Consider the following 25,238-nt stretch of genomic DNA (forward strand, 5'->3'; position numbering starts at 1 on the left):
GGAATTATTTATATTACAAATGAAATGTGAATTTAAATTATTTTGTAAAATAGTTTCGAAGATAGGCTATTTCAGGAATTCTTATCCTTATCTGAAATGTTACTATAGGATATTAGTGAAGAATTTTCCGAGTTGTATAAATTGTTCAAATAACTTAAGAGGGAAGGATTTGTAATGAATTATTGTAACACTTTATTGATTGCTATTAATTAAGCGTGTATAGTGTGGGTTCAACAGGAATAGGTGTAAAAGTACGAACCCACTTTCAGATGTCAAAAGTGAGCATGTGAGCGATAAGGTTGGTGAGAATAAACTTGGTCGATCACTTGGTTTGTGACTGACAAGGTGAACAGTCGTTTTTTATTTAGTTCGTCCGCATAGATAAATTTTAAAAAAATAAGAATGTTGTTGTATCTCAGAATCTTAAACATAATCTAGCGAAAAAACGAAAATAAATTATGTTTCTTTAAGCATTGGAAGCGGATCATAGAATAAAATTGATATTGATTCTTAACATTTCGTTTTAGTAACATCAATAATGAAAAGAAAAATTAAAAATTTTTGCATGTATGTTAAATCGAGGCAAAAATTACGTTAAATCGAAATATGTTAAATCGAGGGTATGTTAAATCGAGGTATACCTGTAATTTAAAACAAATTAGGTCTATAATTCATCATAATTACGAAATTGATAAAGTAATTATCAAATCGTTTTCAGCAAATTAAGCACATGACCGTAAATGGAACTAGCTTTCGACCAGGTTTAGTTACTAAATTTAAAACAGGTGTTGAATATAATTATGGTGTTGTGAACGGTATCATTGAAAGTAATAACGAATTCACATTCATATTGCAAGAACTAATGGTTCTCGATTTTAGTGATTCTCTAAACAGTTTTAGAGTTTGTCTAAGTGAAGTAATTGTTAAAGTTCCTTTAGCAGAAATTTTCACTAGAAAGTCTTATAGTTTATGGAGACTTCACGATACTACTACAGATTCTCTTTATATTAGTTTAAAGTATGTCGATGTAGTATTATTGATTTTTTTTCAACATTTTGCTCAAAAATTCCAAACAATTCACTCTTTAAATCTCTTGATTTATTATCACTTCGCTATTAAATACAGGTATGTCCACATATATAATTTCATTAATTTATATATTTGCAGATTTGTTCAACAGTGATTACATTCAAAATTACCTAAACGCTATATAAATTTATTGATACAGTATCCCCAGTAAAGTTCAGTCGGAATTTTAGCTGGGTCTAGTCAGTATTGCGGCTCTAGTGACACAACCGATTCTATCTAGAATCGGTTGTGTCACTGGAGCCGGAATATGAACTAGAGCCAGCCAGCATTCCGGCTCATTTTCCGACTAAACTTAATTGGGTCGAGAAAAAATCAAGCCAAAGATTTGAAAAGAAGCTAACTGCCAAACGAAAATAGAAAATTGCAAAAGGGTCAATTTCATTATAATTCTATTTAGAAGATTTAATACTATTTTATTTCGTTTGATTATGCATATTGCTTCTATTTGGATACTCTACACAACGTTAGAAGAAATAAAGCAAATCCAAAGATAAACCCTAGGAGCAGCTCACTTACGTTATTTTCCAAAAAAAGGGATTTAAAATGTATTTTGTGCTGCGAGTAAGATATCGAAGCCTTACAAGAAACTAGCTCTACATCCCAAAAAGCATCAAACGAAGTTAATAAGTGTCAGACGTTTGTTGAACAGATTTTTCGGCGAGACAATGCAAAGTTGATGCAAAAATGGAAACTAAATGCATTTTTTTTTCAAATTTTATGCAAATTTGTTATACATTCCTAGTGTTATCTGCTCCTACGGTAAATTTAACTTGATGGCCAGATTAGCGTTGTTGAACATATCAAAATAAGATATGTCGTATATGTAATTTATGAGATTGTTGGGCTTAGAGCAGTTGTGGTTTCGATCAATTCATTGAGTTGATGTTGCACTACTTTGATAATCCTTTTATAATCATTTATAGTAATCGTTTATAACTTCCTTTTATATTTTTTTATTGATGATTCGTGTATTGTGTGGAGAAATGGTCTATAAACTCATGAAAGACCACGAGTAAGTGGCATATTTAATACTTTCATGACCGTACGTTTTATGACGACATAAGCATTCATTAGACCGGACCTGTTTCTAGTGTCTAGTTGATATATGGATTCCAGTATTGGTGTACGCTTTTTAAAAAGGTGTACACTGTGTAAGGATTACTTTTGAAATTCATTGTAATACGTAAACATTTCATGAAATTGCCTCCCATCATAAAACAAATATGCTCAAAACAAACTATAAACAATCTTTCTTTTTGGGTATCCATCTAGAGAAGACAAAGAAGCGTTAGCAATAGGTATAATCAAAGCGTTCCCCAAACTGAAGGAACTTAAAGGACCGGATGAAGCACCAGATCATGTGAGTGTGTGTACACTAATGTCCCGATTCGGCCACCCCATACCCTTTCTGAAACTCGTTTTAATACCTCAGTAGTTGTTTGGCGTTTTAGAGTAATGTTTCAAAGGTTTTCTTCCATTTAATTCCACTGTGTTTCAAACATAGTGGAATTAAATGGAAGAAAACAAAAAAAAATAAACTGATCAGAGTGAAATCCCATCTGAGAAAAAGCTAATAAATATGCGATGGACTTTCTAGGGCTTCCATCTTTTTTGGTTTTATTCTTTTTGTTTTCATGCTTCTTTACTTGACGGCGTCGTTTTAAGATTATCTGGTTTTTCTACTTTATTGTATTGGACCATAATTAGTTATCAGCAACCTGAAACGTTTACTTTTTGGTCACATATTCCCGAAAAAAAGATTTATGTACAGAATAGAATTTACTGGTCCAGTATTTAACGCAAAATTGAATATAGTAAAGTGAGACAAAGGTCACATGTGCTTTCAAGTCCCTTGAACAGAGAACGACAGCGAGAATGCGATTCGTGAATGAGACAGGTAGATATTTCAAAGTTTTTATTTGCATTGAAGTAAATAATGTGAAATATCTAGGCTATGTCGATAGCATAAAAGCCGTGCATTCAGTTGATTGCAGTCTCTTTCCATTCATCCTTCATTTAATTCCACTATATTTCAAACATAGTGGAATTAAATGGAACAAAACCTTTGAAACATTACGTACATTCCACTAAGACCTCCTTTCGCGTATATATTGTTTTAGAGTATATACCCGTATTCATAATTCCATTATTCATGACATGGCACCGTGTCATAACATAAGAGGTTCATCTTTCAAGAAGGGGAGGGGGTGATACAACGCTCGAGATGTGGTCACAATGGATATTCAGGACACTGATCATGAGAATGTTATGTGCAAGATCATAACGTGTCCTGGATACCCATCGCAGCAGACGACCTGAGAATGAAAGTACGACGTAAGACCCGGTACATTATGACATACACAAGATTCGCCATAAGATCTGAAAAACAAATGTGGGACACAAGGACCCAAACTTTAGTACTCACAATCGTTTCCGGAAGCATGCTTTTTATTGAAATATATAATTAAAAACCTGTTTTAATCCACCTAGCGGTGCAATTGTGCCTTTCTCATTTCTCTAAACTATGGCACGGAGGCTTTTTATGTTCAACATAATCGTGGAAATGTCCATTACATTCTTAGTACACTTTGCACTTATACACAATGGCATGCCAGCCACGAACTTGATGAGCTACGTGTCGACGGTGAAACACTTGAAACAAAAAAATATCATACTCCATTAGCCTAATCAGCATTAGATTAATGTTATCTGCTTGCTAACTCATTTTGTCATGCGGGGGTGGGTATGTGAACGAACGACTCCCCAGCTTAAATTGGTATGCTTTGTGGTGGTTTAAAGATGATGGGGTTGAAAGGGAGGGGTATGAGGGCTGGATGGGGTGGTGGTCTGAGGGGTGATTTAAGGAGATTTTTAAAGGAGGGGCGCGAACAGTAGAGGGGGGGGGGGGTGTAACCCCTCTCCGTAAACCATCAACTACGCCCCTGTTAAAATCCAGAAACCCTAAACGAGTCGAAAAAAAATTTGGCCGGGATTAGGTTGACGTTTTTCAGAGTGATTGCATAACCTTTCTATATGAGAAAGGCAAAAATGTGCCAAAATCCAAAAAAGTGAATCGTAGTCAAATTTTTTTTTCGAGTTTGCATCAAATCTCGACGTTTCATGCACCTTGAACACATTTAGCATCAAAAATAAAAATTCAGTTTTTGATTTTTCCTATAGTTTATATGAGAAATTTCTGTGTGGCCGCACTCTGAAACCCGTAATTCCGGAACCAGAATTCCGATCGATCCAAAATTCAATAGCAGCCGATGGGAAGGTTGCACCTTTCATTTGAGACTAAGTTTGGGCAAATCGGTCCAGCCATCTCTGAGAAAAATGAGTGACATTATTTGACACATACGCACATACATACACACACACACACATACACACACACATACACACACACATACACACACATACATACATACACACACACATACAGACTTTTTCCGATCTCGACGAACTGAGTCGAATGGGATATGACACTCGGCCCTCCGGGCCGGGATTAGGTTGACGTTTTTCAGAGTGATTGCATAACCTTTCTATATGAGAAAGGCAAAAATGTGCCAAAATCCAAAAAAGTGAATCGTAGTCAAATTTTTTTTTTCGAGTTTGCATCAAATCTCGACGTTTCATGCACCTTGAACACATTTAGCATCAAAAATAAAAATTCAGTTTTTGATTTTTCCTATAGTTTATATGAGAAATTTCTGTGTGGCCGCACTCTGAAACCCGTAATTCCGGAACCAGAATTCCGATCGATCCAAAATTCAATAGCAGCCGATGGGAAGGTTGCACCTTTCATTTGAGACTAAGTTTGGGCAAATCGGTCCAGCCATCTCTGAGAAAAATGAGTGACATTATTTGACACATACGCACATACATACACACACACACATACACACACATACACACACACACATACACACACATACATACATACACACACACATACAGACTTTTTCCGATCTCGACGAACTGAGTCGAATGGGATATGACACTCGGCCCTCCGGGCCGGGATTAGGTTGACGTTTTTCAGAGTGATTGCATAACCTTTCTATATGAGAAAGGCAAAAATGTGCCAAAATCCAAAAAAGTGAATCGTAGTCAAATTTTTTTTTTCGAGTTTGCATCAAATCTCGACGTTTCATGCACCTTGAACACATTTAGCATCAAAAATAAAAATTCAGTTTTTGATTTTTCCTATAGTTTATATGAGAAATTTCTGTGTGGCCGCACTCTGAAACCCGTAATTCCGGAACCAGAATTCCGATCGATCCAAAATTCAATAGCAGCCGATGGGAAGGTTGCACCTTTCATTTGAGACTAAGTTTGGGCAAATCGGTCCAGCCATCTCTGAGCAAAATGAGTGACATTATTTGACACATACGCACATACATACACACACATACACACACACATACACACACATACATACATACACACACATACAGACTTTTTCCGATCTCGACGAACTGAGTCGAATGGGATATGACACTCGGCCCTCCGGGCCGGGATTAGGTTGACGTTTTTCAGAGTGATTGCATAACCTTTCTATATGAGAAAGGCAAAAAGGTTAAAAATCGAACGATAAATTTAATTCATATTACAGGCAGTTTTTTTCTGGAAAAATGGAGGGAAAGGGCCTAATCATGAGCACACTGGTATGATCCAGACACATTTACGTAATGCAGCAAAGAATCTCCCCCAAAGCGACCGGAAATTTACACACAAGATTAAAAAACCAAATATTACAAGTATTTCATCGATTATTTTGGAGCAAGCAAAAGAATGTTCTCAGCTTGAAAGGAATGCGGCCAATTTCAACAAAATATCAAAATATATGGCCGATACTCATGAACTGCATGTATTGCTCTTATATAACAAAAAAATCCGTGCGGGATATACTAAATGTATTTCCTCACCTAATGTCGTTCGAGGGTTTGCAAGTAAGTTTAAAATTCAAAATGTTAAAATTGTTCTTCGTATTCAATCTTTTTGCAATGAGCAGTTAAAAAATTGTGCATGTTTCTTCGTTATTCAGCAATTTTTTTCTGGTTTTATGATATTTTAGATTGAAAAGGCATTCGAAAAGCTCAATCCTGGATATAACACCAATTCTGATTTACGACAAATATTCGCAAGAGGACTTTTGATAGAAGACGACAAGCACATGAATGTTCATGATGGTAAATTGAATTGATGGTATTTGAATCTATATTGATTTAGACTAAGCTGACCAACTCTGACGAAAAAATCCTTAAATCATTTAGCAACATAGCGGAGTTGTTCGTGCAAGTTTAGTTTTGATCCTGAAAAATGCTGGCGTTTTTTTTTTGTACAACATATGCATGAAAATGTAATTTTACACCACGTTCAGAGTGCGGTTCTCACAAGGTGTTTGGACAAATTTTTCAGAGTTGATCTTAGTCATGACTCCTGGCTATATATTCTTCAAATACTTAAAAGTTATAGGTTCAACATTGAATTAAATATTTCCAACCATTGTAATCCATTCAGATTGTGTGCGAGGTTGTCTACGGATCATGGCTGCATTGACAAGACGTGGCATAAAACAGAAATCAGCGCTGCAACATAAAAATGTGGAAGATGAACTTGCCGCGCCATTGATCATATGGATTGAGGTTTGTTTTTTACATGAGGAATGTACTGCTATTATACGCATAATTGTCCCATGTATATAGGGAGTCACATGGAACCTATGACAAATATGCGTATAAGGGCAGTGAACATATATTGTAAATAAGGTCTATTTAATTACAGGATACGAACGAGTCGTTGGGGAATCTTTTGGCTAAATACATTGCAATAAATATCGAGTCCGGTTCATTTCCACCACCACATGTTGTGTGTAAAACTGGAAATTATTACCTATTCATGGAAGGTGAACTCATTGCATGCGGAGAAGACTCTGTGCAGGCCATTGACTGCCTTTTCAAAAGTTTCGCAGTATTTGGGATAGGTGTGCCGACAGCCCTGAAGAAGGTCCACGAATTCGTTGAAATAATTGGTTATAAGTTAAAATTTTACAGCGCTAGACTTTCTGTTCGTCGTCTCACTGCATCGTTTACGGAGTCATTCAAAGTTGAGAATATAATGTAAATATAAGCAGAGTTACAAATAATCGAAGCTCTATTTTGACGGCTGAAAATGAACCTGATGCGACTCGCGGTGAATAGAAAAAATATTCATTCAAATATCCATGTTAATCATTCAGTTGAATATCGTACAATATATTCATTTCACTAATTATCAAGGAAAATGTTTTCAAATGCCGGTAAAGCATATGAAACAACAATCATCATCGCTTACATTGTACCAGGGCCTACTTTGATGCGTTTGATTCGTTGCTGCACGGTCGCTTCATGTAATAATCGGAGACGAATGAAAATCTGCATGGATGAATGAGCGGTTTGTTCGTTTGACGTTTTCAGCTGCATCACTGAATATTGAAAATGAATGTGGCTGAATATGATCAATTTTCATTCAATGAATTTGAATATTTTTAACTCTGAATATAAGTAAATAAAATTAAACTTGTGCGTTTTTCTCGTATTTTGATTGTTTACCGTAAGGTAAATTATTATGTAATGTAACATTCTTTTTAATGAAATAGCAGAACCAGAAACCCGTTTTCAGTGTTTTAAATAATGGGTATTGTCAACCCATTTTTCTGGAAATATTCTGTGATCGAAAGTGAGTAAAAAATACTCAGGTCGACGTACAGGGCATGTCCCCATTAATGGGTATATGTACTTTACCCATTAAACGGGTTATTCCACTTTTATTGGAAATGAGTATATTTTCACCCAAAGGGGAAACTTAATGGAATTGCGCGCGGGGCTTTGCCGATTTTTTAAAAATCGTCGGTAAAAAATTTCGAAAAAAGGAAAACATACAAAACTCGAGCATCGTCTAAGCTACATTTTAGTATTTTTTATGTTGCAAAATTTGGTGTTTTGTTAGAATGGTGTACCGGCAAAGCTTTGATTTTCAAATTTCTCTTCTATTTCCTATGCAAGTACTACTTTTTATTTACATACATTTGTTGAGAATTTTATAAGGAACATTTCCACCGCTTACATCACATAGAATCGAAACACCGTTTCGGAGATATGTACATTTTGCCGTACATCAAATCATATTTAGAAAAATCATACTTGCGCCGCTGCGGATTAAAAATTTTACACTGTTGCCGTCATTTTACCCATGCTTGGTTGGTGTGCAAACGAAATGAAATCCCACGTGCTCCTGTTCATTTTTAAATTATTCGAAGTCAATTCCCACTAATCAGTTGACATTGATCATGTTATACATATGTATTTTGAATAAATTGATTTTTTACAGAAAATACAACAAATTTATGCAAGTTTTATTTTATCCTCGCGGAAGTCGCATTAGTGGTACACTAAACGAGCAGCCGCCGTTGCTCAAAGATGATTTCGCTAGAGTTTCTCAACGTGGTGCGCTCGGGGCACTATCATGACTGGCGCCAGAAGGTTATTATTATGAATTAGAAATGTATGATGTAAATTTTGTAGTAATATAAAAAGCCTCCTAACTAAAATGCATTTAAACAGTATTTTATTAGAAATGCTACTTCTGCTTTGCTACAAGTAATCTGTTAACTAAAATAAGTTTTGCAACTGAATTGATAAGGAATATGGATTTAATTTTATCATATGCAGCCTTCAGTTACCCGACGACGTGGATCATTTATTTTATAACAGAAGATAGATGCTTTTCGATAACATGTCCCCAATATGTAGATCGAAGTTTCTAGAAATATTTTGTGCATAGATATTCTTATAACATGTTCTAGATCAACACAGCACAAGTTAGCTGGTGCTTCAGGCATGTTTGACAGGTTCACAGTTTTTTGAAACTCATTCTAATTTAGAGAACATTTCAAATCGTTTTTAGGGACCATTCATAAATTACGTAACGCGAAAATCGCCCAAAATTGACTCCCCCATGTAACAAATTGTCACAAATTTCTCTATCCCCCCTCCTCTATTACGTAACAAATTCTTCGAAAAAATGTTTTTGTTCAGAAAAAATATGTTACGTGACGATCTAGCTTACACCCTCTCCCCCATATGTCACAACATGTCACCACTTCTCACACCCCCTCCTTCCCTAGACGCGTTAATATGTGTGAATTTGAATGAAAGTATGGAACGAATAAAAATGCAATTAATATATTGAAAATAAATGTAATGAACTTATGTACACAATATAAATACGATTGAAGGTAATGGTGATATATGAAGAATACTAACAAAATACTACAAAATACTAACAATACACTTCAATTGCACACCAAATTTAGGAAGACAACGAAACTTATCTCCCAATTTTTTAGTTTTAGATATGTATTACCTTCGGGGAACTTTCTTCGTATTTCTCGGCTATTGTATCGATGTTTGTGAATTGAAGGTTTAGGAGTTCAAACATTACATTTTTATGGTATTCGTAGTAAACCTTCGAAATGATCTACGAAATTCTAAATCAATATCATTTAAACAAACATGTTCTAACTAAGTATTATTTTACTCTTAGAATCCTTTCAAATCAAACACAGAAGACTGGCATCTAATAATCGTTTTTTTTTTCTATTTTTCAAAATGAAATGCTAATTCCAAACATTTATCGATCAGGTAAGAATGAATTCGTATTCGTATGATTTCTTATACGTTGTTACGCAATTGTTGACTTTTTGTGAAACTTCGTTTTTTATTTCATTTATAAAACAAGTTTAAGACCACCATTTATCAAACTGGAATTAATTTCTGAGACCTCCTGTACCTTGCATAGTTTTCAGAAAGGGTTTCGTTTATTTAAGGGTAAAACTATGATTAATTTCATTGCAAATTATTTGTTTGGCCACAATTCGAGAATGTTGATATTGACGTTTTCGAATGGTCATAAATTTAATTGGATTTTATCGTGATTAATAGGAAAATTAATTTAGTTAAATTACTAGCATCAGCTATTTAATATTGGAATAAAGCAAAGCACTGGTACTACATTTCATTGCGGAACTTGACATTCTATGTCAACGATTCCCTTAGTATACAGTGTACAAAACGATTGCGGGGCTAGTCCTACGATCGTACTGACCACTACAAATATTGTTATGTGGAATCAACGTCGGCTTTGTTTTGTAAATCATGATCATAAATTAAAACAAACTGGTGCATAATAATAATTTTAAAAAAAATGCTGCGATTGTGCCTTTCTCAACCATGTGTACTAGGATTTTAGGTTGGTTATATTCATTATAAACATTCAAATGCATATACATATTACATTTTTATTATAAATGGTTATAACTTTATACAAAAATACGAATCAATATTCGGGATCAAAAATTTTGTAAACGAAGAGAGGACAAAAAAAACTCTTAGGTTGGTCGTCATGATCTGCTGGTGGAAAAAGATGAGTACTAATTGCACCACGTGTAGGAAGAATTCTTTATGCCCAAATAATTTAACGGCCAAAAAAATTTTACAAATATTTTCGGAACACGGTAATAATCAATTGCAAAGCCTGTTTTAATCCACCTAGTTGTGCAATTGTGCTTTTGTTATTTCTCCATACCATGACTCCATGGTTGGGATCATTATAATTGTGGGAATGTCTATTACATTCGTAGTATAGACTGAAGTTTTTTTTATGCGGGGATACGTACCGCATAAAAAAAACCGCAGAACTTTGAAAATCCGCATAAAAAACACATTAGTTTTAAAATCTACATAAAAAATCCACATATCAAATCAGTAATACTCAGTAAAAAAAGATTAGGTTAGTGATGTTCAGAGTGATTGCTTAAACTATCTATAAGAGAAAGGTAAAAATGTGCCAAAATCCAAAAAAGTCTATTTTTGTCAATAATGCTTTTCGAGATTACATTAAATCTCCACGTTTCATGCATTTTCAGCATCCAAAACACAAATTCAGTTCAGTTTCAGCTTATATGGAATCAAGAACCGTCGTAGGTGACCAATGTGGTCAAAGCGACTTCGATGGATCATTAATGACCTAAGCACGCAAATCCAATTAATGTTGCACACACTTTAATGTATATTGCATCATTTTGACATATTGGTGGTACCAGTTTATATTGGAGTTTGCTAAGTGACCGCACTTTTCAACCCGTAACTCCGGGACCAGAACACCGATTCATATAAAATTCAATAGCGACCTATGACGTTATTACACCTTTCATTTGAGTATAACTTTGTTAAAATCGTACCAGCCATCTCTGAGAATAATGAGTGAGATTATTTGACACATACATATCTACATACATGCATACGCACACACATACACACATAGAGATTGTTTTCCGATATCGCCGAACTGAGTCGAATAATATAAAAGATTCGGCCTAGCGAGCCTCGGTTAAATGGTCGAAATTCCGACTGATTGCACAACCTTTATTATGAGAAAGGTAAAAAGATTTCGTCACTTTCCTTTGACTTTGGCAGGTCTCCAAGTACGCTCGAAACTCGGCACCTTAGCCGGTGGAAGTAGGCTCAGTTGAGCTTTCCTGACTGGAGCCAATCCGGCTCTGAACGCGATACCCTATGAAGGACCGCATCAACCCTTACATGCGACCTCACTGTCCGCAAAATTAACCATGAGATCATATGAGGCGACTATTTATTACGGGTGTATATAGCGGCTTGACGTTGGGACCAAAAGAGCATGGAAGAAGACAAAACAACAAAAAAAGATGGGTGGGTAATGTGAGAGACATAACCGGAGTTAAGTAGAATACACTTTAGGATGTTAATGCGAATGCTACAATTTTGACTATCTTCTGATAGGTTATATTAAAACCAGCTACATCGTTAATTCAAATGGTTTCTAATGGTATCGGTACACGTACATCGAAACCTAAAATATTCCAACATATTTATCCTCATATGGTAAATTAGTAAAAATTGCAGCATTCGTATTAACAACTTAAAATGTATGCTACTTCATATCGGTAATGTCGTTGACATTACCTATCTTTCTAATCTAAAACAGAACAATTATTTTGAAAACCTAAGATTTGCACAACCTAAGACGATTTAAAGCTACACTTTTGTGAAATCTCGACAAAAAACAAAATTACGTGTTAGTCCAACAAGCTTTCTGTCCCGTTGTTGTTGTGAATTATTCAAATTTTGAATATTTTTCAAAGCGTTATGATTGCGATTACAGGGGGAAATGTTGGTTGAATGATATTTATTAAATTCTCCCAATTAAAGTTCTATAGTTATGCTATGATCATATTTACTTAGGAGGCGCGTTTTACCCCATGTTTTCATAAATAACTAGCTAATACCCATCGCGCGTTGCTGCGACTTTCAACGAAATAGTAATAAAACACAATTTGCTCCGAAGCGCCAACTGGCAGGCAGATAATTCCCAACCAATAGCATATAAACACGCCCCATAACAAATGTCTACCACGTATAAATTTTTACGGCAATAGGTCAAGTCGTTTGGGAGTTCATAAATCACATACATACAAACATTGACTTTTATATATATGGATGGATAATATGCTTGAACCTTAACCACGCAGGTATCTTAGAGTGGAGTTTTCATATTGCGTCAAATAAAAGAAGCCGGGCTTAATATGGATACTACTAATCTGTTTTACGGACCGTTATTTAACTGTGTTTATAGTATGATGATACGTAAAACTTTTTCTCAGTTTGCTCCGAGGACCGAGTATTTGAAGTTTTCCTGGTAGTGTAAAAATGCTCTATAAACTCGTAAATAAACTTTCCGAAAAAACTCGTATCAAATCATCAACAGAAAATCAAAATATCAGCATCCAATAAGCCAGAAACAACCAGTACGCACTACGACTTGCCAGAAGAAACACACAGTTAAGTTCACCACGATGCACTCTGGAACGCGCACCGTGGTGAATTTATCTGTACGCGTACCTAACGCCACATATAATTTAAAGAAAAGAGCGCGGTTCTCGCCCTAAACCACCCCATCACCAACCCATTTATTCAGCTCTGCAAAAAAGAGCTTTCTGCTTTTTCTATGGTGTGTCATCATTGTATCTTCCGTGTATGCATGAAATTGACTCGTCATTTCATGATTAGAATGAAATGCTATCAGCACCTGGGGCTGTCATGGTATCTATTACCTACCATCAAAGAATGTGAGCTGACATGAAACGCAGTAGCTGCTACGCTTACAACGTCAGAACACAAACTAACGAATTTTTCTTGTGTTCCCTTTTTATACGCGTCACAGTTCATTCGATGAAAAAGAGGCAGTCCCAGCAACGCTTGCTTTTTGAGCGAATTGTACCGACCAATCATGGATCAGATAATTACTACTTTTATAAAATCCATTATTTCCGCTATTTTTAGTAATTGTACATACTACCGAATTGTATACAAAATTGTTGTGCATATTTCCAATCAGATAGCGAAATAATCTAATTTTTCCATGCAGTACAATGGCAGATATTCACGTTTAAAAAATCGAGTAAATTTCTGGCAGAAAATTTTGAAACGGGACTCCTATATTGAATCGTTAGAAGTATTCTACTTTAATAAAAAAAATCTAACTGAGCAAGTGTGGTGAACCCGTTCGCAAAAGTGAACTAGCGAGGTCGCCGACCCAGCAAAATGACCTAAGACAACAGCATATGTAACCGCAACAGCAACAGCAGCGAAGGCAGCCCATGCGAGGCCATACCGAGCACGAACGGTGACAAAGCAATAGGTCGATAAGGAAAGCTAAGGTTTTAGGTGTGTGTTACCCAAAAAGACCAGCAGTCTGGGTTGCCTAAAGTGACGAAACTGAGACAAAAAATCATAAAGGTCTACAAATTCGTCAAAAGCAAGGGCGACGTGACGGACAGATCAGGGACCAAGTGATTAGTATCAAATCTGTCGTAGCAGTAGCCGAAAGCTATGAGACGCGGAAGGTTGACCGGTATTCCCATTCTGTTAAAAGAGCAACGGAAAAATCAGGAGTGAGGGAGGAACCGAAGGATCCCTAGAAGGTTGGCAAAAGATAGTGAAACAGCCGACAAATGGAGAGTAGATGGCGAATCGTAGAAACCGTAGAAGAGAGGAGGAAAAACAGAAAGAAAAGGATGAAACAAAGAAAAAGAAGAAAGAAGACCTTCGGCCGCACCAGGAGAGATGTAGGGGAGACGCTCTAGTCGTCAAAGCAAACGACGGCGTGACGTACGCTGTAATACTCAAAAACGATGAGAGTGGATCCCAAGCTGAAGGAGCTGGGGGAGAATGTAGTAAGAACCAGGCGCACTCAGAAAGGCGAGATACTGTTCGAGCTAAAGAAGGATCCATTGATCAAGAGGTTGACCTATCGGGAACTTGTGGCAGAAGCGGTGCAAGGAGAAACAAATATGAGAGCTTTAGTTCAAGAAGCGATGGTGGAGTGGAGGAATCTGGACGAGATCACAATGGAAGACGAAGTGAGAAGCCCGCTACTAGAGCAACGTAACGAGAGAAATAGCAGATGTCTATCAGGTTGAGGAAGGCATATAAAGGCATATAGACAGCAGCGATACGCTTACCGCTTATATCGGCCGGTAAGTTCAAAGTCGGATAGTCGGTATACTCGTTACAATTGATCCTTAGAGCCACTAATCAAACGGAAAGGTGTTTCAGGTGCCTGGGTTTAGACCATCAGACGAGAAACTGTAGAGGCCTAGACACATCTGATCAGTGCAGAAAGTGTGGAGAGAAGGGACACATTGCTAGTGACTGCACAAAGCATCCGAAGTGCTTGCTCTGCACGAATGAGGCTTTTTATGCCCAGAGTACAAAAAGGCGAAGGCAAGCCAATGATAATAAGGATAGCCCAGCTTAATCTCAATCATTGCGAAATAGCACAGCAACTGTTGTGGTAGTCAACAACAGAAACGAACGTGCGACGTTGCAATTATTTCAGAGCTCTATCGTGTTCCTCCCGATAACTGTAACTGGGTGGTGGATAGTGCAGAGATGGCGACAATTCAAGTATTGGGCGGTTTTCCAAGAGATGGTGGATAACACACACGAAGGCTTCGTGATCGCCAGGATCATCGGTGTATTCGTCTGTAGCTGCTATGCTCCCCCAAGATGGACAGCAGAACAGTACAATCGGATGTTGGACGCACTAACCGACTCGTTAGTCGAACGAACGCCGGTTGTTATAAGGCTGACCAACGCAAGAGGTTACAGCTTGATGGAAGCCCTGGCGAAGCTGGATGTAAGACTGTGCAACGAAGGCTCCGCTAGCATATTCCCTAAGATGGTCGAGAATCCACCATCAAGATAACATTCTAAGTCCTTCGCTGATGGATAACATGGATTGGCAAGTTGGTGAGCAGTACACACATAGTGACCACCAATCGATCCACCACACCAGTGGTCGGCGAAATTGTACGGTAACGCGGAGAGTGAGGTTTCGCGAGCGTAGGTGGAAAATAAAGAACTTCGACAAGGACCTTTTTGTGGAAGCTATTCGTGCTGACAGCGTTACTCCAATTCCGAGTGCCGATGAGCTGTCGGAAACAGTAGCTAGAGCATGTGATGTAGCAATGCCGAGTAAAATGGAGCCAAGCAACTACCCGCGTCCGGCGTGTTGGTGGAACGATAGACTCAGTATCCTCAGTGCTGCCGTTGATGTAGCCAGTGAATATTATGGTGACAATCGAGACTCCAACGACGAGCTCTTTATAGTGACGAAAGGGCTGAATGCGAAAAAAGCTTCCGTTACGAACGGTATCCCAACGTGGCATTGAAGACTGGCGTTTCCGAACAAATTCAGGATAGTCCTACAAAAATACCTGGACGATGGCTACTTCCCGAATAGATGGAAGATCCAGAAGCTAGTGTTGCTGCCAAAACTAGGGATTCAGCATGGTATCAGCCTACATGCCGGCTTGAAACTCTCGGTAAACTTCTGGAAAGGGTCATCCTCAACAGGCGGACGACCTACGCTGAAAGTGAGAACAGACTATAGGAGAGGCATTTCGGATTCTGGAAAGGGATATCGACGGTGGACGCCATCGACACAGTCATCGCGAGCGCGGATAAAGCACCGTAGCAAAAGATCAAAGGGGTAAACGCTATTATTTCGTGTTAACGATCGACGTGAAGAACGCGTTCAGAAGTGTCAGCTGGGTGGCTATCGCCGTAGCGGTGCACAGAATGCGGGTTACGGACTATCTGTGCAAGGTTATGCAAAGTTACTTTCAGAACCGAGTATTGGTCTAAGAAAAACGAACATGAGACAGAGGTCGATTAGGACCACAACGGTACTCCTCAAGGCAGTTGGCCCCACGCTCTGGAATATAATGTACAACGGAATATTAACACTGGAACTGCCCAGGTGAATTGAGATCGTCGGCTTTGCAGATGACGTTGTCCTCACAATAATCGGCGAGACCCAAGAGGATCGTGAAACCACGATGGCAAGTTGCAAGTGGCCCACCACAAGACGTAGATAGTACAGCTAAGATGCCAGAAAAAACAAGGTGTCGTGATCAGCGACGGCGGACACTCAATACCATCGATGCGTGCGCTAAATCACCTACGTGTGGTAATTGACGATCGGTTCAATTAAAACATGTGTATGCGAGAAGGCTGCGCGGACAACTAACGTATTGGCAGGGATCATGCCGAACGTCGGAGCAAGACGGCTCTAGGCGAACCGGTCTAGGCTGCTGCACTGAACTCAAAGCGGAACCGGACTACGTTGACAAGCACGTTTTGACTAATGGGTGCTCATGTCGGGAGCGCGTACGTAACGAAGTGGTGTGCGTCATTGCTGGGATGATTCCCATCTGTATCACTCTGGCTGAGGATGTGGAATGCCGCCAGCAAAGGAATACAAGACATGCAAGAACACTGGTGGGAGCGTACTCGTTGGCTAAGTGGCAGTGGCAGAGTGCGACAACACGGAGAAACGAAGGAGAACATACCAACTCATCCCAAATGTGTCAGTGTGGGTGCACAGAAAGCATGGCGAGGTGAACTTCCATATAACGGAGTTTTGTGTAAGGGCACGGGTGCTTCCAGAAGTACCTGCTTCGTAACCCCTTTTCCCGAATTGTTTGCACATGCAAGAGACGCCAGAGCACGTGGTCTTTGAATGTCCTAGGGTCAAAGACTTTCGAAGGGGTATATCTGACATGAGAATCGTCATTATCATCGAAGAGATGTGCCACAACGAGCATATCTAGGATGCGGTTAACAGAATAGTGTCGAGTATAATCTCCGTGAAAGTGACGAAGGGACCAACAAAGCAGCGCCCCTGACTAAGCCACCGTGAAACAACAAATCGGGTTCGGGAAAAACTCCGCCGCCGGGGAACTTTCCGCCGGAGTAGACTAGATCCACCGCCAGCTAGATCGAGTAGACCGCGTCGAACAGCAAGCAAAGGGTCTTTGGGCGCCAGTGAACCAGAAGCTACGCTCCATCTAGAATCGCTGGACAGACCACGGCACCTACTGACTGGCCCATTGAGTACGCAAGGTCCACCGCCGGGACTAGACCCAGTAGATCAGGAAGAAGCGCGGAGCTAAATGGTTCACCGAAACAAACATCGGTATCGGGAGAAATCTACCACCGCACAGTGGGACGGAATCAAAAAAGCCGGACATTGATATTTGCGACGAAACTATTGGTTATGGCACTTTGATGTCTTCGGAAAGGTTTCTTTATTTTTCAAGCAGTTTAGTATAATATTGGAAAATTTTGATTTAAGGGGGTATATACGCAGATAAAAAAATAACTTTGCAAGTTGTTGCCAAAATTAATAGTCATCTATGGAAAGTTTGTAGACGAAATGATTTTAGAAACTTTGTTGAAGTAGTAAAATGGCTATCTGTTAAGCGAAAAAAGTTATTGGGTGAAATTGAAGTACATGTCGGAATACCCCCTTAAAAAGTGTTTTTTATTGTAACTTTTTTATTTGATTTTTTACAGTTTTTCGGTGTTGGATGTATGCCTGTTTTTTTGTTTTTTTTTTTTTGGGCTAACTTCAAGGGGCTATGTTGTGACGGATCAATAAACGATAACACAACAACCAATTTTAGTTTTAATACTTTTATTTATTCAATAATTCGCGAGCATTTTCCTCGCGTTTTCTCTTCATCGCGGTATATCTAACTGTGCCGCAGTGCACAGAGCAGCGCGCTTAGGTAGGGGCGCGCATGCAATGAGATGTAGATACAGGTGTGGTATAACACTTCTCCCCCTCGTAAAAACATTCTTATTTAATTATGTAATGCAAAAAAAAAATCACAAATTCAACTTTTGTGGCGGTTTAACCACACGGCTTGAGCGCCGTAGGGTTTGAGGGGTAGCAGCAGCAGCATTTTGACGAGTCCCGTTAGCTGGAGCGACTTCAATCAGATCAGGAATCACTCTTGTAGGTGTAGTCGAATCTTGGCCAGATAACTCCGGTGTTGGACAAGTTTGCTCCATACCAAAATTACCAGCAGTTTTCGCCAACGACTCTCCAACTGCAGGTACGAATGTAGTGGTCAACGTCCAACTTCTCTGGAGAATTGTCCGCCGAGCCTTCAAGCGAGACATCGCGCAGATTGGCACCAACGCCAGCAATGTGGTCGATATGACGTTCCCAAACTCTGCCATCATCCAACCGTACAACATACCGTAATTTTCCAGTCTTTTCAGCAATTCTACCAAATTTCCATTTGCTGTTTGACAAAAAATCTCGTACACGCACTCGATCCCCATCCTGGAACTGTCGCACGACGTAGTTGTTACTCCTTCCAGCTTCATTCTTCGGCAAAAGTAGATCTAGCCTCGATCGAATCTGCCGACCGAACATTAACATCGAAGGTGATTGTCCTGTAGAAGGATGTAGCATTTTCCGGTAGGTTAGCAAAATGTTTGACAGCTCCAAATTGAGTTGAGACTTTGTGCACTTCAAGGCCTTCAATTTCTGTTTAAACGTTTGGACGTAGCGCTCAGCCTGTCCATTAGTAGCAGGATGATACGGTGCTCCCATTTTGTGCATTACCCCGTTCATTCGTAAGAACTGCTGAAATGTTTCCGAAGTGAATTGAACGCCATGGTCGCTTACTAATACTGACGGAATACCGAACGTACTGAAGATTTCACGACACATGTTCACCGTGTTCTCAGCTGTAATCGACCTGCAAACTTTGATTTCCGGCCACTTGCTGTACGCATCAACCAGTATGAAGAAGTATGTGTCCATAAAAGGACCCGCAAAATCCACGTGAACTCTCTGGAAAGGTTCCGTAGGAGTTTCCCAGCAGTGCAGTCTCATCTTCGCAGGTTCTGGTCTCACCGATTGACATTCAGCACAGTTTGAAACCATTTCTTCGATTTCTCGATCCATGCCTACCCACCAGCAGTAACCTCTGGCTAATGATTTCGTACGGGTTGTTCCAAAGTGCGTGGAATGTAGCTCCTCCAACACTCGTTTTCGCAAAATGGCAGGCACATATACACGTATTCCTCTGAGTAGACATCCCTTCTGAAGTGAAAACTCGATCTGGTCCACTCCGAATCGGTCTCCACCTTCCACAGGTTTCCCGTACTTAATACCTTGAATCAAATTGCGCACTGCTTGATCCTCCGCGGTAGCCTGCGCTAGCTCAGCAGCTGTAAGCGGCAAGGTATCAATTTGATTCAACTCTATGACATCAGATTCTTCAATTTCGTTATCTGGATCAGCACGTAAAAGCGGAAAGCGTGACATGGCATCAGCATTCGCATGATCAGTAGACTTCCTGAAGCGTATCTCGTAGTCGAACGACTGCAAATAGGTTGCATAGTGTTGCATTTGCAATGCGGACATGACAGGCAATCCCCTGTGCTCTCCGAAGATTTTCGAAATCGCCTGGTTATCCGTAATCAGGGTAAACTTCCGACCGTACAAGAATTGGAAAAGCTTCTTTACGCCGAAAATAATAGCGTACGCTTCTTTATCCACCTGCATGTAGTTTTGTTGTACTCGGCTCAAGGTTTGAGACGCGAACTGTATCGGACGCTCAGTACCGTCGGGGTATACATGGCTTAACACAGCACCAACTCCGTAAGGTGATGCATCCGTGGCAAGCAGCAGCGGTAGTTCGGGCGAATAGTGGACAAGGAAACTGTCGGACTGCATTTGTTCCTTCACCTTCCGGAAGGACACTTCGCATTGATTAGTCCACTTGAAGGGCACTTCATGTTTCAATAGGTTGTTCAGAGGATACAGCACAGTGCTCAGATTCTCGAAAAACCGACCGTAGTAATTGATTAATCCCACGAACGACCGAACTTCGTCCTTATTTTTCGGTCGGGGCATTTTCTGGATCGCTTCAATCTTCTTACGCAGTTTATGGATACCATCCTTATCAATCAGGTACCCGCAATATTCAATCGTGTCAACAAAGAAGTCGCATTTCTCCTTGTTCACACGAATACCATGTAAATTTAGTCGCCGAAGAACCTCTTCCAGCCGACGCAAATGAGTTTCATCATCAGCACCAGAGATTTTTATGTCGTCCAGAAACACGCTGACTCCGTCAATTCCCTGCAGTATTATTTCCATCTGACGTTGCCAGATTGCTGGCGCCGAAGCGACGCCGTACATCAGACGATTTGGACGGTACAAACCTCTGTGAGTACTCAATGTTAAAATTTCTCGATCCTCAGGAGCGACTTCCATTTGCAAGTATGCTTGAACGAGATCAATTTTAGTAAATTTGATTCCACCAGCCAACGAAGCAAACAATTCGTCCACAGTAGGTAGTGGATGCTTGTCCACCACGAGATTTGGATTCACAGTTTGTTTATAGTCCCCGCAAATCCGCACACGATTTTGGGACTTCTTCACAGGAACGATTGGTGTCGCCCAATTGCTTTGGTTAACTTTTGTAAGTACTCCCTCCGAAACGAGTTTATCCAATTCGTTCTCCACGATTTTTTGCATATTGAAGGGCATCTTCCTTGCTTTCACGAACACAGGACGCACATTACTCTTCAACGGTAAGTTGGCTTGGACACTGGAAATTTTACCGATTGAATTATCGAACACCCTCGGGTACTTCGCCAACACTTCTTCGAGCGCAGCAGCAGTAGAAATAGAAGCAGCGGCAGCAGCAATTGTATTAACAGCACTCGGTCCCCGGAGTACCTTATTCCAGTCAACCGACAAAACTTTTAGCCACTCTCTTCCCAGCAATGGATGTTTATCGGAATTCACCACATACAACGGTAACGTAATAATCTTGTCGTCGGATTCCACCCGCGCGTCGATGATACCCAGCACATCGATGCTGTTGTTGCAGTAACTAATAAGATTCGTATCGCACACACGCAACCGCGCCTTCGAAAACAGGCTTTTCCGGAGCCTAGCACTGATAATACTGACTGGCGATCCAGTGTCGACCTCAAACCGAATATTCGATCCGTTTACACGCACTTCGAGCCAGAATTTCGTATTTCCTGGCATCGACTCGACGGTACACACTTCGCGCACTTCCGCATTAGTAGGCTTCGCACTATTACCGGATTGATCGACGTAATTCGTCTGAGCTACGTTTGCTGTATTCCCGGCACGACCAGAAGTATCGTTCGCTTTCGCGTTCTTTTTCATACACACTTTTGCGAGATGCCCCTTTATTTTGCAAAATGAGCAAACGGTTTCCCTATGCTTACATGCATTTGCAAGGTGAGATTTATCCCCACAGCGAAAACAGCTAACCTTGCCCGCGTTTGGATGCACATTCGTGGAGGATTTCCCTTTTTCACTAATTTCAATTTTTTAGCACTTTTACCTTTCATCCGGCGCAGCGCGAAGACTTCTTGCTTCGCCAAGTTTCCCTCGATCTCAGCTCCGCCTTTCCGCGACAGCTCCATACTAACAGCAATGTCACGGGCTTCCTGAAGGGTAAGGATCCTTCTTTCCAATAGCCGACTTCGGATATCGTTTCGTTTTATCCCGAATACCAGCTGGTTTCGCAGCGCCGTGTCAAGATAATCACCAAAGTTGCACGTAACAGCAATTCGGCGGAGGGACACTAAATATTCGTCCACAGATTCATCGGGGGAAGCAGCATTCTTGTCACCTTGCCGGCGACACATGAACCGGAAATTTTCACTTATTTCCAAAGGCTGGGGGTTGAAAAATCCTTCCAGGGTAACGACAATTTGCTCGTACGTTTTGTCTCGGGGAACCTCTGGTGCAATTTTGTCGCAAATGACATCGTACGTTTCGGGACCCATATGATGCAATAGTAGATTTTTCCGCATCACAGCGTCAGCAATCCCGAAGATGGAAAAAGCAGTTTCCAGTCGTTCCACCCACCGCATCCATTTCAACTTTATCTTGTCGAAAGCATCAATTGAAAAATTAGGTGGTGGAAGCACAGCAGCAGCAAGCAAAGCATCAGGTAATGGATCCGGATTCGCCATCCTCGTCGCCAGAACTGTTGTGACGGATCAATAAACGATAACACAACAACCAATTTTAGTTTTAACACTTTTATTTATTCAATAATTCGCGAGCATTTTCCTCGCGTTTTCTCTTCATCGCGGTATATCTAACTGTGCCGCAGTGCACAGAGCAGCGCGCTTAGGTAGGGGCGCGCATGCAATGAGATGTAGATACAGGTGTGGTATAACAGGCTATGGTATGTAGAGTAGCAGGTAGTAGCTGCTAAATTTATTTTTTTTTGCTGTGCAGAAAGAAATACCCTATTCATACATATATAAATCATAGGGGGATCTAATGGAATCTTTGGAATAATGTTGGGTAAAATTAGACATCTCTGAGGGAGTTAGAGAGTAGAAGATGTCCAAATTTGCCCAAAAATACTTGATTTGGCGGGCAATTTGATCGTGCGGAAAGCGAAGCAAACCCTTCGTGACGATCGTAACGGTTAATGAAAGAATTCCGCTAAAAGCGTGTACTTCCCCACCTCTGAGGTTTCATGATGACCCTCCGCTTTTCTAGCTGGACTCAGCCTCGTATCATTACTCAAAAATGTTCTTGAGTGGTACAAGGAGATCAAGTCCGTGCCATCTCAACGCAGTTTTAAGAAGAAGGATTTGGATACGGCTGTGAAATTGAATAAAACGAACACGGAAAGGTTTCAATAAATTGTTTTGCTTTCCTGAAAGTTTGAAAACGATCGTTTGAACGGGTGAATTTTAAGGAACATTTCCTTGTGATGCACTCCCTTTAGTCGGCTTTGCAGATAGCGTTGTCCTGAAGATAACTGGCGAGACTCTGGATGACGTTGGCGACAGAGACCTATCATTGAAATCTAGATGGCTGATGACAGGTTGCAGCTAGCTCACCACAAAACGTAGGAAGAGCTGGTCAGCGTTCATAAAAAAATCAAGCACGTCATGATCAGCGTCATTTCCATCGAAGCGTGTGCAGAAGCACCTGGGTGTGACGGTCGAGTATCGGTTAAATTATAACAGTAATTTCGAAACGTGTGTTAGAAAACAGCGAGAACAACCAACACATTGGCTACGATCATACAGAACGAGGCCCAAGATGCAGCAAGAGACGACTCTTGGTGGGTATCTCCTCCTCTATTCGTGTAGCAGGCGCGTATAGAACGGTATTGTCGGTACCAGTGGAGGAATATACCAAATTCAAGGAGACTTAGAATGGACTCGTTGGCAAAATGGCTACAAGAGTAGAACAACACGGAAATAGCTGCATCGGTTTGGATATGATTCATCACCACTTTGTCCGGAGTGTGTGAATAGGCAGAAGGCACCGGAATACGTGAATTTCGAAAGTCCAAAGATTCAAAGAACTTGTCCGGCGTGATAGTCGATATTATTATCGAAGAGGTGTCTCACGACGAACATGCTTGGAACGCTATTATCAGAGTAGTGACGCCTATACTCTTGAGGCTGCACTGCAAGTGGCGAAGGGGTCATCAAAGTAGCACTGCCGGCTAGAAAACCGCCATGAAACAACAATTCGGGTTCGGGAGAAATTCCGTCTTCGGAAAACTCTCCATCGGGGTAGGTTGGACCGGTTGTGGGTCGTCGAGGCGCCGATGTACCGAATGCAACGTTGCACCTGGAATCGCCGGACCGACACTCTACAGGGTAGCTTTTGAGCAGGCTAGATCCACCACTGGATCGAGTAGATCACGACGAAGCTGGAAGCTAACAGTCTCACATCGGTACCTAGGAAAATTCCGTCGCCGGAGAATTGGCAGTCGGAGTAGAGTAGTTTCACCGCTAGGAAATATTCGAAACTGGAGTATTGCTCATGGAATCAGCAGCTAAACGGCTCACGACAACAGGAGCTAAATGACTAACGGAAACCGGAGCTAAAACGAAACCGGTTTGCGATATTTACCGCAGGAGAATATCCGAGTGGAGTTCGGAGCGAAATGGCTCAAGTACACAGAGGTTCTATCAGGTGTAATGTACGGCGAGAATGACGAAACGCAGGACGCAGCTACATGGTTTAAAGGTCGAGGAATTACATGGATTAAACAAGACTCGGAGTTAACAGCGGAAATATAATGTAGCTCCGTTGGGTATAAGGCAGACGAAGAATCGCTTGCTTTTACTAAAATATAAGATTTGTTCACTGTAAAAAATATATACAATTTAGACGCACTCACAAAAAAACTGTACAATAGAATTTCGGTTGTTTTGTTCATGCACATAAACATCAGACAATATTCTTGAAAAGTGTAACAAATCAGTATTTTATCAGCTTAGATCAGCTGTATAAATATCTACATGGTGTCTTTGGAAAAGCTATGACCATTGAACTGTGATATGACCTGACAGAAAAAAAACTTTTTGATTGTTGAGTAATAAAAGGATTTCTCTAAACAGGAATACTAAGGAAATGTAAGGTGCCAAATTGTTTAGATGCGTAATCCAGTTTCATTAAACTTTGCTGAAGATGTCATCTAAAGCCAGAAAATACTTTTTATGGCTTGGCAACCTTGCATGGCGTTCAGAAAATCAAGTAATTCGCTAGGTTGAAATTATTTAAAAAAAAACTATTAACTGATCAACTGGCTGACACCACACTTTGTTCACAAAAAGACTGAGCAAATAACTAGGTAGTCCAAGAAATATCATATCAACGCTTTTTCT

The 25,238-nt window shown here is 40.1% G+C and overlaps 2 protein-coding genes across 4 annotated transcripts; one reads left to right on the top strand and one right to left on the bottom strand.

Annotated features, from left to right (window-relative positions):
• The first annotated feature begins 650 nt into the window (after positions 1-650).
• On the top strand, positions 651-8,352 carry LOC131682867 (uncharacterized). Of its 3 annotated transcripts, XM_058964638.1 has the most exons (6): positions 722-761; positions 2,362-2,449; positions 5,705-6,041; positions 6,167-6,281; positions 6,613-6,737; positions 6,877-8,352. In XM_058964638.1, exons 3-6 carry the CDS (start codon positions 5,781-5,783, stop codon positions 7,213-7,215), a joined length of 840 nt encoding a protein of 279 aa, XP_058820621.1. In that variant the 5' UTR covers positions 722-761; positions 2,362-2,449; positions 5,705-5,780; the 3' UTR covers positions 7,216-8,352. The 3 variants fall into 3 exon arrangements, with proteins under 3 accessions (XP_058820620.1, XP_058820622.1, XP_058820621.1); XM_058964637.1 differs by lacking the exon at positions 2,362-2,449 and having other exon boundaries at positions 651-1,125; XM_058964639.1 differs by lacking the exon at positions 2,362-2,449 and having other exon boundaries at positions 672-785.
• Positions 8,353-18,597: 10,245 nt separating this feature from the next.
• Positions 18,598-22,562, bottom strand: LOC131680040 (uncharacterized protein K02A2.6-like). Its single transcript, XM_058960772.1, has 2 exons — positions 21,807-22,562; positions 18,598-21,765 (listed from the first exon to the last, which is right to left on the bottom strand). The coding sequence occupies exons 1-2, from the start codon at positions 22,560-22,562 to the stop codon at positions 18,598-18,600; spliced, it is 3,924 nt and encodes a 1,307-aa protein (XP_058816755.1).
• Positions 22,563-25,238: the final 2,676 nt, after the last annotated feature.

This window comes from Topomyia yanbarensis, chromosome 2 (genome assembly GCF_030247195.1).
Source record: "Topomyia yanbarensis strain Yona2022 chromosome 2, ASM3024719v1, whole genome shotgun sequence".
In the NCBI taxonomy this organism is placed as follows: domain Eukaryota; kingdom Metazoa; phylum Arthropoda; class Insecta; order Diptera; family Culicidae; genus Topomyia; species Topomyia yanbarensis.